The sequence below is a fragment of the Pocillopora verrucosa genome, chromosome 10 (assembly GCF_036669915.1).
Source record: "Pocillopora verrucosa isolate sample1 chromosome 10, ASM3666991v2, whole genome shotgun sequence".
Lineage (NCBI taxonomy): Eukaryota > Metazoa > Cnidaria > Anthozoa > Scleractinia > Pocilloporidae > Pocillopora > Pocillopora verrucosa.
In genome coordinates this window covers 7,332,601-7,348,986 of record NC_089321.1, presented here as the reverse complement: position 1 = coordinate 7,348,986, position 16,386 = coordinate 7,332,601, and the positions used below count along the sequence as shown (strand labels likewise).

The 16,386-nt window shown below is 36.7% G+C and overlaps 3 protein-coding genes across 3 annotated transcripts; 1 reads left to right on the top strand and 2 right to left on the bottom strand.

Annotated features, from left to right (window-relative positions):
- Positions 1-51: 51 nt before the first annotated feature.
- Positions 52-2,455, bottom strand: LOC131793438 (INO80 complex subunit C). The gene is made up of 5 exons (XM_059110855.2): positions 2,341-2,455; positions 2,163-2,279; positions 1,950-2,049; positions 877-944; positions 52-255 (listed from the first exon to the last, which is right to left on the bottom strand). Exons 1-5 carry the CDS (start codon positions 2,452-2,454, stop codon positions 130-132), a joined length of 525 nt encoding a protein of 174 aa, XP_058966838.2. The 5' UTR covers position 2,455; the 3' UTR covers positions 52-129.
- Positions 2,456-2,518: 63 nt separating this feature from the next.
- Positions 2,519-9,786, top strand: LOC131793440 (coiled-coil domain-containing protein 148). The gene is made up of 12 exons (XM_059110857.2): positions 2,519-2,673; positions 3,128-3,568; positions 4,095-4,413; positions 5,153-5,297; positions 5,436-5,642; positions 5,815-5,955; positions 6,729-6,847; positions 7,290-7,407; positions 7,711-7,761; positions 8,326-8,415; positions 8,583-8,722; positions 9,369-9,786. Exons 1-12 carry the CDS (start codon positions 2,613-2,615, stop codon positions 9,376-9,378), a joined length of 1,842 nt encoding a protein of 613 aa, XP_058966840.2. The 5' UTR covers positions 2,519-2,612; the 3' UTR covers positions 9,379-9,786.
- A 147-nt stretch (positions 9,787-9,933) lies between these two features.
- Positions 9,934-13,660, bottom strand: LOC131771193 (protein downstream neighbor of son homolog). Its single transcript, XM_059086970.2, has 3 exons — positions 12,732-13,660; positions 11,070-11,521; positions 9,934-10,263 (listed from the first exon to the last, which is right to left on the bottom strand). The coding sequence occupies exons 1-3, from the start codon at positions 13,630-13,632 to the stop codon at positions 9,967-9,969; spliced, it is 1,650 nt and encodes a 549-aa protein (XP_058942953.2). The 5' UTR covers positions 13,633-13,660; the 3' UTR covers positions 9,934-9,966.
- Positions 13,661-16,386: the final 2,726 nt, after the last annotated feature.

The window sequence follows — 16,386 nt, the reverse complement described above, 5'->3', positions numbered from 1 at the left end:
TGCATCAAAATCAAAAACCAACTCAAGGAAAGACACACTATTTCACAGAAATAACTTGAGTTCTTTTTTTATTTCAACTATTTACATGATTAAATTAACATCCAAAATTCCATATACAATTAACTTAATTCATGTAGGTGCCGCTTTCCGCAAGGTCAGATACCCGCTGACAATATCCATAGGCAAACTACGAATTGAACCAAATTCCATGGAGTTGTTGTATTGTATTCCAGTTCTCGGGTCTTTGTATTTAGCCTGAAAAGGACAAGAATTTGATTTTTTTATCCTTGACAAAAATCTTAAATGCCCTGCAGCCTAACATTTTTGTAGCTCTGATCTTTGCAGACTGGTCACAATCCCCACACATAATGTACACACGTGAAAAAGTACAACTCTGTACAACTACCTGCAAAACTGTTTAAGTTGAAATAATTGTTTCTTCTCCTTGTTAATGCTCTAGTGCTTAAAGAGGATAGTTAACAAAAACTAGTTCCCTGCAGGACAGTCAGTCACCTTGATCTGCCAAAAAGTTTGCTCCTAATTTACACAAAAAATAACAATCCAGAAGAAAAAAACTAAAACAGATCATAACACAAGGTCAGAGGCTGGATTAGCTAAATTAAACCTACATTTCATAAATGACGAAAAACATAAACAGAACACACAATCAGACTCTGTCAGTGTAAAACTACATTGTATTTCTCTGCCAAAAAACAATTTTACACTGATTCCTTTTCACTCAAGTCAATAAAATCTGACACTTCATCATCTCTTGCATCTGACTTGTTCAGACACGATGACAAGGAGCCAGTGAACTATCAAGACTATTTACAAATAAATACTTAAAAATGGGAATGTCATTCAAATACCACTTACTGGTAAGCCAGAGAGGTCAGCATATTTTTTGGCTGGTTTGAATGAAGGTGGGGCATCTATGCTGCTGTCTAGAGATACAAAATGAGATTACTACTGAAAAACCAAGTCATGCCTAACATTCTATCCAGCTTAACCCTTGGTGTACCTTAGGGCTCAAGAGATACCATTTACTAACTGAGTTTGAGGTCTGCACTGTAACTTATGGACCAAGTTTTTTTCTGCTTAGAGTTAGAGCCCTTCAACACAATGTGTGAGGGACCATAAATCCAGGTAAAAAAACTGAGAATTTGTAACTTCCTTTTTTCATTATTATTATTATAATTACTATTATTTTGTGATACATTTAAATTACAGACAATACTATATGGACATCACTTAAGAGAAAAAAAAAATTAAGAGGATACAACTACATGGCTTTTCGCTTTAACCTACTGTAGGCTGTTTTAACATAAAATGCCAGAGGAAAGAGGCTCAAGAGACAATTTGTGAGACAGTGAAAATGAGGTTATAAAGGAAGAGAAAACACTGAACTGGGGACTCAATCTCCTATTCAACAAATTTGGATCAAATATCTCTCAACTAAAAATAGAGATGGATTTTTTTGTTTTTGAAAGCATTAGGTCTCAAACCAATTATGAAGGATAAGTTCTGATAAGGTCTGTATCCTGTAGTGTTGCAAAGTGTTTGTCATTTATCAACCATTACTTAAACTTTTGCCAAATGGTACAAAATCAAAACAGGTGAGTTAGGTTCTCTAATTCAGCTTCCCAAAAGGTGCACATGTACTTATTTTTAATACCTATTTTCCTTAGAAGATCATTTGTTGCTGGTCCTAAGGTAAAATAGTTTGGACTGAAAAGTTCTGTAACGTACGGTATGGACCAAGAAAATAAGGTTAGTAAAATATTTATTGTATCTTTGAGTTCAAATGGAAGAGGAGGAAAGATTTCAATTAAAAAAATAAAAAAATTTGTGGGCCAAATTGTGAAATACGGCTGGCTAAGTTGACCAATCATGGCGCATAAACTGACTGAGAGATAAAATAAATGATAACCATAAGCTGGGCTACTTACATGTTGGATCATCTTGTTTCCATGGCAGTCCCCTTTCTAACGTCATTATTTGTTTTAAATTTTTCCATATCCTTTTCTTGCCTGCATTGACACCAGAATGCTGAAGTATGAACAAAATTTATCATATGTTTTAATCATATACATCTTTGAGAAGACACAAATTACCGCTTATTTTTACTACAAAAAAATTTATAGTATAGTTACCAAACTTACTTCGAAATTAGAATCTTTGAACACAAAGTGGCCGTTTGGCTGAGTACTGGCCTCGCTGACAGCACTATATGATGACGGACTACTTGATGTTGAATCTAACTCGTCAGCTACACAGGGCTAAAGCAAAAGAAAACATTACAAAACTGAATTTAAATGTTTTACAAATAGATTAACTTACAGTTAAAGGTCTTTTTCGCTTGCTTGGAGGAGCGGAGGCCACGGCAGGGCTAGATGGACGCTTCGGTTTTTTACTTCTGCTCGAAGGCCTACTTGACGCCATCTTGGATAGCATGAGAACGAGACGAAAGTTGGTACTTTGTTAGAATGAAAACGAGGTCTATTTGAAGTTTCAAAATGGCGCCCGGGTAAAAATGTTGTTGACAGTAGAGACGGTTGTCACTGAGCGATTTTTCAAGAAATGTAATCATGTAGGTCCCTGACTTTTACTTAATGAGTGGACGGGATCTTAGGAAGTTTGTGAACTTCCACAGAACTGCCATCGGGGCCGCAGGTAGGGATCAAATAACAAAATTGTTAAATGATTTCCAAAGATCAGCAGCAGCTTTTAAATGAAATTATTTCACTCTGCATATTTACATTGTTTTTTATGATTTTATTGTTTGGAGGATATTTTAAGTCTTTTGTAATGTATACTTTGATTTTAATACATTTATTTGTGTGAAGGTCACTGTTTTATTAGTGTTTTGTATACAATTATGAGCCCCCGATAAATATTTTTATTTACTTACCTACTTAAGCTTACTAACTGACTGACTTATTTGACAATTGTAAAATGTTAATTTTTTTAGTGTTTTCGAAATGGCACAGGTCTCATGTTAAGATGCAAAGAACCTTAAAATGTGTTATGTTGTATAAGTAACAAGCCGAGTCTTGAAGTTCTGAGATAAGATAATTTTCTTCTAAGTATTCAAATATGAAGTCAGGTATTTTTACTCATTTTGCAGATAGTTCACTTGTTAACCGCTTTATAGAAGGACATGGTAGTAATCAGTATAGACCAGCTGATTATGACAAACTTCAAGCCATCGCTCAGCTCAGGAAAGCTGCTGGAAACAAAACCTTTCAAAAAGTAGAAAAGATAACCAGAGTTAACAAAGAGAAAAAGGAACAGAATCTTATTCAGCAGCACAAAGCCTGTTGGTCAAAAGAAAAAATAAGACTTCATAGTTTACAGCGAAAACTACAAAGTGAAATTGATGCATTGAGACCTGGAAGTCCTCTTGATTACAGCTCAATTAAGGAGTTCTTTCAAGATCTGGAAATCTATGAGGAAGTGCTTAGTGAAGACAGCACTGAGTTTAAGAAAAGCACTATTCAACCATTATGGGATTTAAGAGAAGACTTGCAGTTCTGGCTTGGAGAGAACAGAGACAGAATTGTGATGGGTCAGTCAGAACCTTTAATTTCTTAATTATTTAATCAATTTTTTAGAATTTGCAAGTTCTATTGACATGGTCATGTTTTAACCCTTTAACTCCCAGTAATATCCTGACATTATCCAGTAAACAGGTAATGAGGATATTCAAACTTATCAGGTAGTAGTTTTTATCTTGATCTAACACCAAATACTGGTAACTAATTTACAAGGAAATCTGTAGCAGCGAGATAGGAGAATTATCAATAAAATCCTGGAAGTTGTGCTCAGTGTTTCATTTATCTTTCAGGTTTACTATGTAAATTTTGTTCTCTCTTCAAGGTCAACATGAAATAGGCACTCAGTAGGAAATTGTGAATTAATTAATTTATTTGGCAGATGCAAGGTTTGGCCTTTTAAAATTGGTATGGCTAAACCCTGAGTAATAATTTCTTTCAGGAAGGATGATGCTGCCAACATGTGGCAAAGAAACACTTAATAAGCTGAGCTTGCCCAGATACCCTAATCTCTAATACTGCTTTTGATAATCTTTCTAGGAGTTGCTGACAAAGAACATGCAGATGTGCTCAACATTGTGGAATCAGTCAAAATGCAGCAGCGCATAGTGATAGACAAACTTCAAATGGAACAAGAACAGCTTGAACAAGAACTGGAGAGTTTATCATTGCATGAAATTACAGGATTGGGAGTGGTGTCTGATGTTGGTATAGAGACAGGCATCCCTGATGAGGCATTTTATTTGGACTGTCCTGATGAACAGTTAAAGGATACTGTTTTGGAAGAGTTCCTTCTTCTGGATAAGAAATATGAAGCTCAGTTGGAGTACTTAAATCTGAAATATCAAAATGTCAAACAGTAAGTATCATAAATCCTTGAATTAAGGGCAATTTTCACACACCTCCTCCCTCCTTATCACTTGTGGAATGAAAGTCTTATTTGGAAATCTTCTTGATTCTGACCAGTGTCTTGATTGTAGAGTTGGTCCCTGAATTTGTTTCATATTAACTAGCATTTACATGTAAAATTACTTTTACCAGAAATGCTACTTCACCTAAGGGCCACCTTTTCTTTTCCTGGATCTTCTGTCAGACCTTTAAACTGCCCTCCTGCTGTGATTCAGAGCTAGATTAGCTTATAATTCTTAAAGAACACAACACAGCAATTCTTCAAGTATTTTGTATATGATATTCAATAGCTCGTTTTGTCCTGGAGATTACCTTTTCTTAGTTTCCTGGATCACCGGTCAACAAAATGATTCCATTCAGAACTTTAATATTGGTCTATAAGAGGTAGTGTCTCAACAAATTCACAAAGCTTGTCCCATTTTGATAGAGAGACAAGGAGTACTGTTTCTCCTCTTGGGTGCACTGGTAAGGCCTTTGTAGGTCACTCATCAGTATTCACTAGGTTTCATGACAGCTCTCTGATAACATATTTACAATACTCCTGCATGGAGAGAGGTACCTGCAAAAACATGTCAATTGACCTTAGTCAGGAATCCCTGGACCTACATGTAGTTATTAGTTATTATTAAAAAGATATGAATTAAGAGATGCATTGATATTTAAGGACAGTGTAATTATTTTTCTTTTAGATCTAGCACTGGAGGATGGTCAAAGCATGATCATTTGCACTTTGTCCATCTAATGGAACAGTACCCACCTGAGTTGCCAAACAGAAGAATGCTCTATATTGACAGGATGCTTAGGGAAATCTCACACAAGACTCGCTCACAGCTGGTACTAAGAGGTTTTCTTTTTTTACTAGATGACAACATTTCCATCAAATTTTGGCATTGATGATAAATTCAATACATGTTTTTGATACTCAGTCACAATTCTGAAATAGGTCAATTTTTAAGTTACATTATGTTTTAGGTTGAACATGAAGAATGGTTTGTTGCACACAAATTTTACCAAGAGCAGTTTTCCAGCACACTTCGTTCCTGGGTGCATGATAGACAAGATTTACTCATAAAAGTTAAGGTAACATTTATTGATGCATGGACAGCTTATGAGGAAGCCACAGAGAAAGCCAAAACTAGAAAGAAACAGGAACACATCTGTCAAGAACTCTATAAGAAGGTTGGTCCTGGGCAGTTCTTTGGAATTTCATTTGAATTTAGTGTAGAAATACTGCAGAACAATCTGGCCATGTGGTCTTGGGGAGTGATGCATGTAGAAAGACTCTAGGCTCACAGGTACAATTCAGTCTTTACTACCAATACTTCTAACTTTTGTGTTCAACCTCCAACAGGTACTTGCATTCCGTGAACAGAAGCTTGAGGCACTAAAGCTGCAAGCTGCTATTGCTGAAAAACAGCAAGAGGAAGAGGAAGAACAACTAAGGGCTGCTGAAGAAAGGGAAAGAAAGCTCAGAGATAAAAAACATAGGCAGGTATGATGAAGCTGATTTAAAGATATTGAATAAATATTATTTTGTCAATTAACAGATTAATTCTTGCATCACCTACTTGTATATAATTTTATTATCCAACTGCACCTAATAGAGTGAAATAATGTACAAATATCCTGCGATATTGTATGTTTATTTAGACAGTTGGTTATTTTGTACTGTAAAAAAATCATGTTTAGCCAGTCAGCTGTGCATGCTACGCTTCTCTATCTGCTTTGCTTTTTCCACCTTGTAGGAAATGAGCAGAAAGACTTTGCAGAAAAAAAGCAGTTGGATGATAAATGTCTTATTAGATGTTTTGGTGTATAGTATCACTGTGTATTTTTACATGTTGTCATATGTTTACCTGGCTTACAGGCTTGTCAAAATATGGCACAACTTGTAAAAATGCTCAGCAATACTACACACCAAAACATCTAATAAGATATGTATATACCCCATGGACAAACACGCTTGAGCAAACAGTAAAATTGTTAGGATTTTTAAGCTAAGGCTACCTCAGGTATTGCAAAATATGGCAGCTACTTAATACTCAGCGGTACCTGCTTTTTACCAATAGCCCTCTTTTGCAAAATGCAAAGAAATCCATGCCCAATTCCAGCTAAAATTATTGGTGAGTCTCGTGTTTGTTTGACAGTGACCGACAATCACCCCTTGAAGTAGGTTGTGAAGTAAATCAAGATGTGTGTGTAATCATTTTAGTATTTTTGTGGGATGGAAACTTCTTGTATGATGTAGCAAAAACTTTCTTGCAGATCCAGGAATTTAAAGATTTGAAAGAGAGAGAAAGAGAGCTTTCAGCCCAAGAGGAAAGAAAAAGACTGGCTGAGCTTCAAGAAAAAATGGTGGAGCAAGCTGCATGGGATAGAGAAAGGTACAGTTTCTATTGTTGTATATTTTTAGAAATGATGATGATTTAAATCATTTTTAACTTCAAATCTACCAGTGTTTGATACTTATGAATTAGCTGGTTAGCAGTTGCAGTCCTTGACAAAAATTTGGTCTTCTAAAGCTCACCTACATAGCTTACTTAAGCATATGAACACAATTTACTTCAATTAGCAGCCATTTTTCTTTTTATGTACAACTTATGTTGAGATCTTCACCTCTGAAAACTTTCTTGTAATTTTAAGTTCTTGTACTTTTAGGAATTGGTTGGTAAAAGATTAGTGTATTTTTAAATTTGGTCCAGTACTTCACATCTCTGCTACTGAGATACCAATTGCCAAACCAGTAACATACATTAGCCTGTAGACAAGGTCAAGAGAACTGTGCAATGAACATTCCTATCACTGACTGACTTAATGTCTTTCCAGAGTACAGTATCGCAAGGAGCAGTTAAAACTGCAGGAAGAAGAAAAGCAAAAAGCCAGAGAGTTGGCTATTGAACAAGAAAATGAAAAACAACGACGTCTGGATAAACTTAGAGCACAGGCATGTGGTAGTGCTGTTGTTTCATTCAGCGACTTTAGAATGAAAATGAAAAAAAGGTCTTCACAAGTGAAGTGAAACTAAAGAAATTGTAAAAAACAGAAGTTGAAAAAATTTAGGCTTTGTCAAGGCTAGAGCCTGTGCCCTCCTCAGATATGGGTAGAGCCTTACTTCCCTCTGTGCTACAAAAGCACATGTTTGGAACAAGGCAAATTTTATTTACTTCATTTTTTTGACTTCACATTGTCTTTTGGTAAACAGATTTCCCATTATTGTAAAAAGTCATCTTTAATTTTTTTTCTTAAGGTACAAGTTCATGTAGAGGACGATCCAGAGAGATTATACAAACAAACAGAGGTAAGTGGTGAAAAAAAGGTTACCAGAGGCATGAATCATGTCGGAAAGGAAAGAAAAGGTGAATAATTTGTCAGAAAGAACAATTCTGAGTCCTATGTGAGGCACTGGTGTGAGTGTAGCATGTGTGAATGTTAGATTATGTAACAATGCAAATATTTGATGTGTACTTTGGGTTGTAACTTAAAGCTGTTTTTGTCTGTGTGTTATCCATTTCTAACTCTGTCATTGCATTTAACAACCATGGTCATAGCTGTTTCTTCTGGTAGCAAGATTTAGCAGAATAAAGCCAGTAATTTTGAAGCAAACATTTCCCCATTACACTACTTTATGTGAAACTTGTAACTCCTGTTAATTTCTTGTTATCGGTTGAACACCTAGGAGCAACAACTTACCCGAGGTGCCAATCTCCATCATCTTTCATTCTTTTCAGCCCTCTTCGTTTGCATGAATCAAAGCTAGACACCACATAACCTGTATCCAGACCCAAAAACATCCACAGGGGTCACTTCAACAAAATAAAAAAGCCAGTACTTAGAACCAATGTTAGTTTCTTCCATTTTCCAGGCATCCCAAGCACGTATGGCCAGTATGTACGAGGAAGAACTTGACCTTCAACAACCTCTCTTTGCTGTCCATGGATATGATGAAAAAAAGGTTAAATGCACTCAATATGTCATTGTTATCTTTATCTGCCACAAATTTAGTCAGTCACTGTGATAAACAAATTCAGTTATGATACGTAACCCTGAAAGAACAATCCCAGATGGAAAGTTTCATTGCCAGTCGAAGCTGGAATCATGAAACTTTGTTGCTGCTTTTAGGTGGCGGCAGACAGAAGATTAAAGGTTGAAAATGCTCTGAGAGAAGCTGGCATCCATCACACTGATTATGCAAGAAGAATCATGGCCTCCATCAAACCTCCTCAGGAACCAAGAAAGGATCAGCATTCAACTGTGTTCAAGTATGGTTGATTTTTTTATTATTATTTGTTGTAGGCTCTTAATCCAGACCTTAGGCTTTGCTTATTACATTAAAACCAATTTTATGTATTTATAACCATCCCTTTCTCCTTTCAGCTAGCACCATGCAGGGCCACAAAGCTTTTTCCCATCCTCATAAGGGTTTTTTTTTTAATGTTTTAATTAAATTAAAGGGAAGTTTCAGGTCTATTTTATTAAATGTTCACATAAAGGCTAACTTCAATTTGAGTTGTTGGGTGACAGAAATATAATTGGCAGATGTTGTGGAAAAAAAGTTTTGATGACAGAAATACCTTCAAGGAAAAGGGAAAAGTACTTTTTGAGCAAGAATTTGCAACACGGGCATTTGAGAAAAAAGACTTGCAAAAGTTTTTGTTCTGTACTTTAAAACAATTCTGGTTGTATTGACATTCTCTCAGCCGGTGTTGAATACACTGAAGTACAAGTGCATGGAGTATTCAAGTGATATGGAATCTTAAGTAGCCTTATGACTGATTACAGCATGTAGCATGGCAAGCATTCAATCAAGAGTCCTCAGAATACTTAATATGCCCTTGACTGATATGAGTACTATAGGGTAACAAATGATTTCATTCCCAATCTGAGGGTTTTGTATTTATTTTGCAGAAATGACTGATGCATATGCTGATGTGGTTTGTGAAGATATGGTTATTTAAGTGACAGTCTCCTTTGGTTATACATGATTGCTTTACAGAAAAAATGTGGAATGGACAGTTACACTTTATTATTTATCATAAAATATGCAAATTGAGGCCTTATTGATTTGGCCCCGGTTGTTGAAGCAGCTAATAAATCTCCATCTGGTGGAAAGCAAGCTTTTGATGACACTTAAGCACCAGATAGCAATTTATCCATTTTTAGATAACAATTAGACAAGTACCTCTTACTTCTAATTAGTCCTAAAATTATAATACAACATTTCATGTCAAGCTGTACATTTGGAAAAATATGATTTTCATGTCTGTGGATGGATACTCATAATTTATTGTCTGTATAAACCATAAATAATAAAATTAAAACATTTGTTTCTTGGTTATGTTAGAAAGGCTCCCTTCATAAAATTCAGATCCCTTTAGAATCTAGTTAAGCCAAGTACACTTCTGCTGCCCTGTAAATATTGATTGCATTAAGATCCAGCTGCATTTTAAATTCAAACGACTGTACTTGCAGTGGAAAAATTATTTAAATGGCTGCAGTGTCTTACTCAAGTTGTCCAAGAGAAAAGTTTGTCTTTGCAGCTAAGGTCTTTTAAACACATTTCCTTAAGTTTTTCTGCCTCCAGGTAGTGTCTCCACTGTCCATGTGAGATGCTTTGCTGTAAATTACACCCACTCTGAATATAGTTTTCCTCTGTTTTAATGCTTGGGACATTAAATGCTACTGATGGTTGGTGCACAAAGAAGGTGGCTTTGAAGTCTCCTCCTTGTGATTCCCTCAGTAGATGACACAGTTCATACAGACAGCCAGGAAGGATTGGACCAGAAATCTCCAGGCTGTATAACTAAAAGGATATCATCACAATTAGAGCACTCTTCATTTAAGAGTTGAAAAACGCAAAACCTAAGGAATCATAGTCACCAATTACAGCAATGAAAACATCTTAAGGAACCAATGAAAATTCACAGTAAACTAAACAAATCATCTGAAGTGCTGGAAATAAATGTGCGTTATTGACCAAGCTTGTTTGATTAAGATGGCTACATATTGACCAAGTTCTTTTTTTGTGCACAATAAACCCATGAGAGTAGTTTATATTTTCTTTGTTTTTCTTGTCTTCTGCAGCTTTTTGCAACTCCATTGCCCACACTGTCCAAAAATTGAAAAAAAAAAATTTAAAGTCCCTTCCATGCAATGTATTTTCACACAGGATCAAAGTGGGAAATCCCAAGCAGGCAAGAGAGGCCCATCTTGCCTGTTGGGGTAGCCAATCAAAGAACAGGATTCACTTCATATTGACCAAAGGCACTGCCAGTGACATCATAAACAGTTATTGTCATAGCATGCGTTTTTCAGGTAAGATACTTCTCCTCTTTCCACTTAGTTTAAATTGGCAACATAAAATTTTCAGGTAAACCTAGTAAAACATCGGAGGGGAGGGGGATCACTATGCAATACTGTTAGTAGCTTCATAATAGTGGAACAAGAATAAACTGTGTTACATGTTACTGTTTTGGCCAATAGTCTCCAGAGAAAGCATAACCTTTACCTTATTGTTGCAAGAATTATCATTGATCTTATCATGATGGTAGAGCATCTGTAAAGAATAAGGTCAAGAAATATTGAAAATCAATCAAATGTATCCTATACCTGTGCCATAGCCTTAGCTTTTTGATGCTTCGTGGTCCCTTGGTTTACCTTCAGACCCTTTAAAGTGGCTCCTTCAAATGCAACAGGGGCCAGCAGTGTTGGTGGCACCTGAGCTTGTGGTCCAGTGTTGGCTGTTAAACTTTTACAGTTGAGAAGGAAGTTAAACAATGCAAGAGTATCAACTCCTCTCACTAACACTGTAGAAGTTGGTTGTTGATCTAAGCTTCTTAGATTGTTCCTCTGATGTGGTGTAACAACTTTGGGGTTTAACAGTGGAAACTGTTCCTTATCAAGTCCCATGCTTTCTAGCCACTCACACTTGTCAATACTCTCATCATCAGAATCATTCTCAAGCTCAGCATCTTCCTCTTCGTCTGAGTCCTCATCCTGAGATTCAGGCCCAGACTCTTTCTTTCCTTTGACTTCCAAGTGCGGCATGGTAAAGTTAATTCCTGGGATGTGATAATATAATATTGTTATTATGAAGAAAATTAGATTCAAGAGAAAAATAGCCTTTGAAGGGTAAAATTACTGATTAGGTGATTGGGTAATTTCAAGGTAGATTATATTCAATACATCCTGAAAAAAGAAACCAGGTTAACACAAGTACTAGAGGGCTAGCCCTGTAATCACTTTAAATCAGGTGAACACAGGGCACTTTGGGAAAACTCAAGATTGTGTTACTTAAACCATGATGCATTAACTGTTTGCATAATTTTGGTGAGTTTTCCCAAACCATGGGTGTTCAATTGGTTATGTGAACAAGGAAAAGTCTTCAATTGCTGTAATTGAATATAAATTTGTAAAAACACAATAAATCTAAAATGTTACAATCATGTTTACAAATTCTTTTCTAAACAAGTGGTTGCAGCAGCTCCGTTATTTTACTCAAAACCAGTGGCATCCTGGGAGCATTTCTTGTCTTGTGGTCAGTACATGTAAGCATACATACAAATATATTCTGGAGCTCAAATCAAATTGTTATATTCCTGGACTTTCACTCAACAAAACGAGCACTGTGATTGGTTGATCTTGGTCACATGCCCCTGATCAAAATCCTGACCAGGACACAATTATGCAGTTGTGCAAGCACGCTGAATACATGTACAACAGCATGTTTTTGCCATATGATTGTTTAAGAGAAAGTCCAAATATAGAACAAAGCACCTTATGCATGGTCCCTTGGGAAACTAGTTAGTTATTGTTTTCTTGAGAGTTCTGATGTTTCCCGAGACAAAGTTGAGGGAAACATCAGGACTCTCAGGAAAACAAAACTAACTATTTCCATGGGGACCAGACTTAAGTGTATATTATATCATCTCACTGCTAACAGCTGTTTTCATTGGATCATTGTCTCATCTTGAATAAAATCACCTTGGTTACCTACATATAAAGGTACAAGGTTACCAGCTCAAGGTTATAAGTGTCTGGTAAAGGTTTTCGATGAACTATTTCTACAATGATTATTGCACCCATGAAACTAATCTGTACAGTGTAATTAAGTATTATCAACTGAGTTGATAACATAAATTGGCCATCTTAAAGAGCTTAAAAGCTGACGTTTTGAGCTGTAGCCCTTTGTCAGAGGGATATCGCAGCACCACAGTTTCTTTAGAAAGTTTCTCCCTTTATTCATAAACCTGTACAGTGATGTAGATTTACCTTCACTCCTCAACGCATCCCGGAAACCTTTGGTCGTGGGTGTTATAACCACTTGAACTGCATCATCCCTGTTTATTCCAGCTGCCTGAAAAAGCATAGTGTTCTGATTTGCAACTAGATAAAAGTAAGGACAAAAACCAACGCGCACCATGTTGAAGACGGAGCGAAAACTGGACACCCAGTCATGGTGAAGAGAAGATGCCATTTCTTCCGTGATTAGAAAATGTCTTTTCAAACTAGTTCTACCATCGGCTGATTTACGCCACGGTAGAGAAGGGTGCATCCAAACTTTGGTAAAGGAACAAAATGATTCAGGATGAGAAGCACCGTTTCCAATTGAATCGATTTCCTTTGTTTGGCAACGAACAAAATGTGATATACCAGCACCTTCGTCAAATGTCTTCAATGTCCCACACCAATTAAACGTCTTGGAAGAAGAAAATCTTACTTTAGTTTTTAAGCTCCAGTCTAAAGGAAAAAATTCTGAACCATCATTCTCGCCCATTTTCCCTTTAGCCACAGTTAGTGGAGAATCAGCAACGTCAGTTTCCAGGCTATTGCCAGTATTTTGCTGTTGTGAGTTATTACTTGTTTCATGAACAGTGTTTGTGGATCTATTTTCCTGATTCTCGTCCAGTCCATCGAGGGCACTAAACAGCCTGCATTCTGAAGTTTTCCCTTCTGCGGAGAGATTCGCCTTTTTCCTCGGAGAACACTTAAAAGGATTCGCTCGCTTTAACGCCTGTGAGCGTCCATCTTGAATTCGTCCATTGATAGGTTTCAAGGCGTTTGAAATCCGTTTTGATGAGTTTTGAGTCAGCTTCTTCTTTTTTATCTTCAATTTTATAACTCCTGAAGGTTTTTTAAACCGAATAAGCTCAGGTGAGTGTTTTTCTTCCATGTTTAAAAGCGACAATTATTTTCCTTCAACTTTGCCAGCAACGAAGTACAATGGTTTTTATAAATTCCGCGCCAAAACATCACGTGATATTTACTTTACCAGTACCCAAGCTTCCTCTCTTCGTCTCCTCAAAACATCACATTTCAACCAAAATCTTTTTCGGTAGGTTTACTCTGGAAAATATTTCTAGAAAAAAATTTTTTCTCCTGATCCCTGTAATGTTCTTCTAAGTTTTTCCAAATTCCAGTTGTTAGCAACGACGGTAATAATACTGGATTCACTTGACATTTATTGATTTCTACGTTCCGAAGCGTCAAGAATTTTGACGGACTGGACGTTTAATAATCGCCTTTAATAATCGCCTTGAAATAAGTTCATCACATATAACTCCGCAAAGTAAATTGACGAGCAAAACGACTTCAAATTATCGCTGGTTACGGCTTCTACCAATTGGGAATTTATTCAAGACGCCGTTTGATGCAGATAGCGCTATGATTATGGAATATCAGTTTTAACAGCTGACAGCTACTAGCTTATTTCGGACAAAATTTCGTTTCCCTTACTTTTGTGGTTTTTTAGACAGACGCAAATTAAACTAGTGCATGTAAGATAACAAATTCTCCAAAATTTCCCATCGAATATTTTCTTAGCCTGTGAAAAGACTGGTCGTTATGAATGATAAAATGGAGTAAAAACGACATGAAGTATTAAGTCATATCATGCGGATATTCAAAGATCCATGCCTTTTTCTTCTGCGCAAACCGGCTTAAATGTAGAGAAAATTTTATTTTGCGTGGGTAATATTTACACGAGAAAAACAGCGGTTTCTTTCCCTCGACTGATCCCTGTAATGTTCTTCTAAGTTTTTCCAAATTCGTTAACAACGACGGTAATAAAACTGGATTCACTTGACATTTATTGATCTCTACGTTCCGAAGCGTCAAGAATTTTGACGTTTAACAATCGTCTTGAAATAAGTTCATCACAGATAACTCCGCAAAGTAAATTGACGAGCAAAATGACTTCAAATTATCGCCGGTTACGGCTTGTACCAATTGGGAGAATATTCAAGACGCCATTTAATGCAAATAGCACCATGATTATGTAATATCAGTTTTAACAGCTGACAGCTACTAGCCTATTTCGGAAAAAATTTCGTTTCCCTTAACTTTGTGGTTTTTTTAGACAGACGCAAATTAAACTAGTGCATGTAAGATAACAAATTCTCCAAAATTTTCCATCCTAGATTTTCTTAGCCTGTGAAAAGACTGGTCGTTATGAATGATAAAATGGAATAAAAACAACACGACGTACAAAGTCATATGATGCGGATATTCAAAGATCCATGCCCCTTGCAAACCGGCTGCAATGTAGAGACAATTTTATTTTGCGTGGGTAATATTTACACGAGAAAAACAGTGGTTTCTTTCCCTCGTCCAAAGAGAACAAAAACAAAACAAAACAAATTGGAGCTTCCGTCTTGTGTAAGTTGGTGTCTTTCTCTCGGAAGTCACCGCTGCTATGTCAATTCAGAGCCTGGCCGATATCATGCTGTGGTGTATCCCTTCCATTCTCCGTTCGTCAACTCAAAGCGGTGTTCCTTATTCATCCTGGGTACTTGGATTATCGTCATGGCCATCTAGTCCCCTTTCTTTAGCGCCAATGAACTTGTTCAGTAACCCCACAGCAGTGATAGAGTGTGAGCCTCACTGGGGAAATGTCTTCAGAGATACTTCTGAATTCTTAGACTACGTCGTGGCAAATATAAAAGCACTTTACTATATGTCTATGGTGTTGATTGCCTTTCAATACATTATCATTATTTGTAAATAGAATATGAGAGACGGTAAGTTTTGAGCCCGGTAAGGAAATAGAAAAAGATGTTTTTCGTCTTGTCACGAGCGTGGGACAAAGAAAACATTCGGATTCCCCATGAGGAATCGAACCTCACACCATCGGATTCCGCAGTCCGATGCTCTAGAGCATGGAAGCGCGGAATATGAAGGTCTGAAGTTATTTTCGATCTCCCTGTCAAAATGTCCTGGATCTACCTTTGTTTTATTTTTTTTTTTTTCTTCTGCGCAAAAACGATCTCGAATTTGATAACTTGTTCACTGAATGAAAAGCTTGTTGATAAAGGCGCTGTGAATATCATATGATCACGTGCGAGTGAACCAACTTTCCTCCTCCCTCAGACATAGCTGAGGCTTTATCTGGCTTTCTCCCACTGACTTCAGCAGCTGAGTAATTCTGTTCGGCGACGATCACCTAAGTTTTCTGAAACTTTCCGACCCATTTCTTAGATGGTATTGATGAGATAAGGAATGCCTAATTGACATATCGACGGAGCACAGAACATTAAACAATATTGTTGTTAGCTTTAACGCCCACTTATTCTCTTTGAGCTGTGAATCGTTATTCATTAAGTGCGAAAATAGGCAATATAAGCATTTATCTATTTACTTCATCTTTTCTCTTTTTCATAGAATAACTTGTCGTTCACATGGAAAGCTGGAAGAAGAACTCTTCACTATCAATCCTTTACACGATCTGCTCGGCTGTTTTATCTCCTCGAGCATAGTGCTGGATGCTTTATTTGACTATTTTTTTCGCCAGCTTCAGCAGCTGTTAAATTCTGTTCAGCCACGTACAAATTCTCTTCGTGGAAAAAGAAAACTCCCCACTTAACATAAAAATTGTCCTGAGCCCTTCCCTTTCATTATAACTTCGTGAAAAGCCTTAAAATGTACTTGA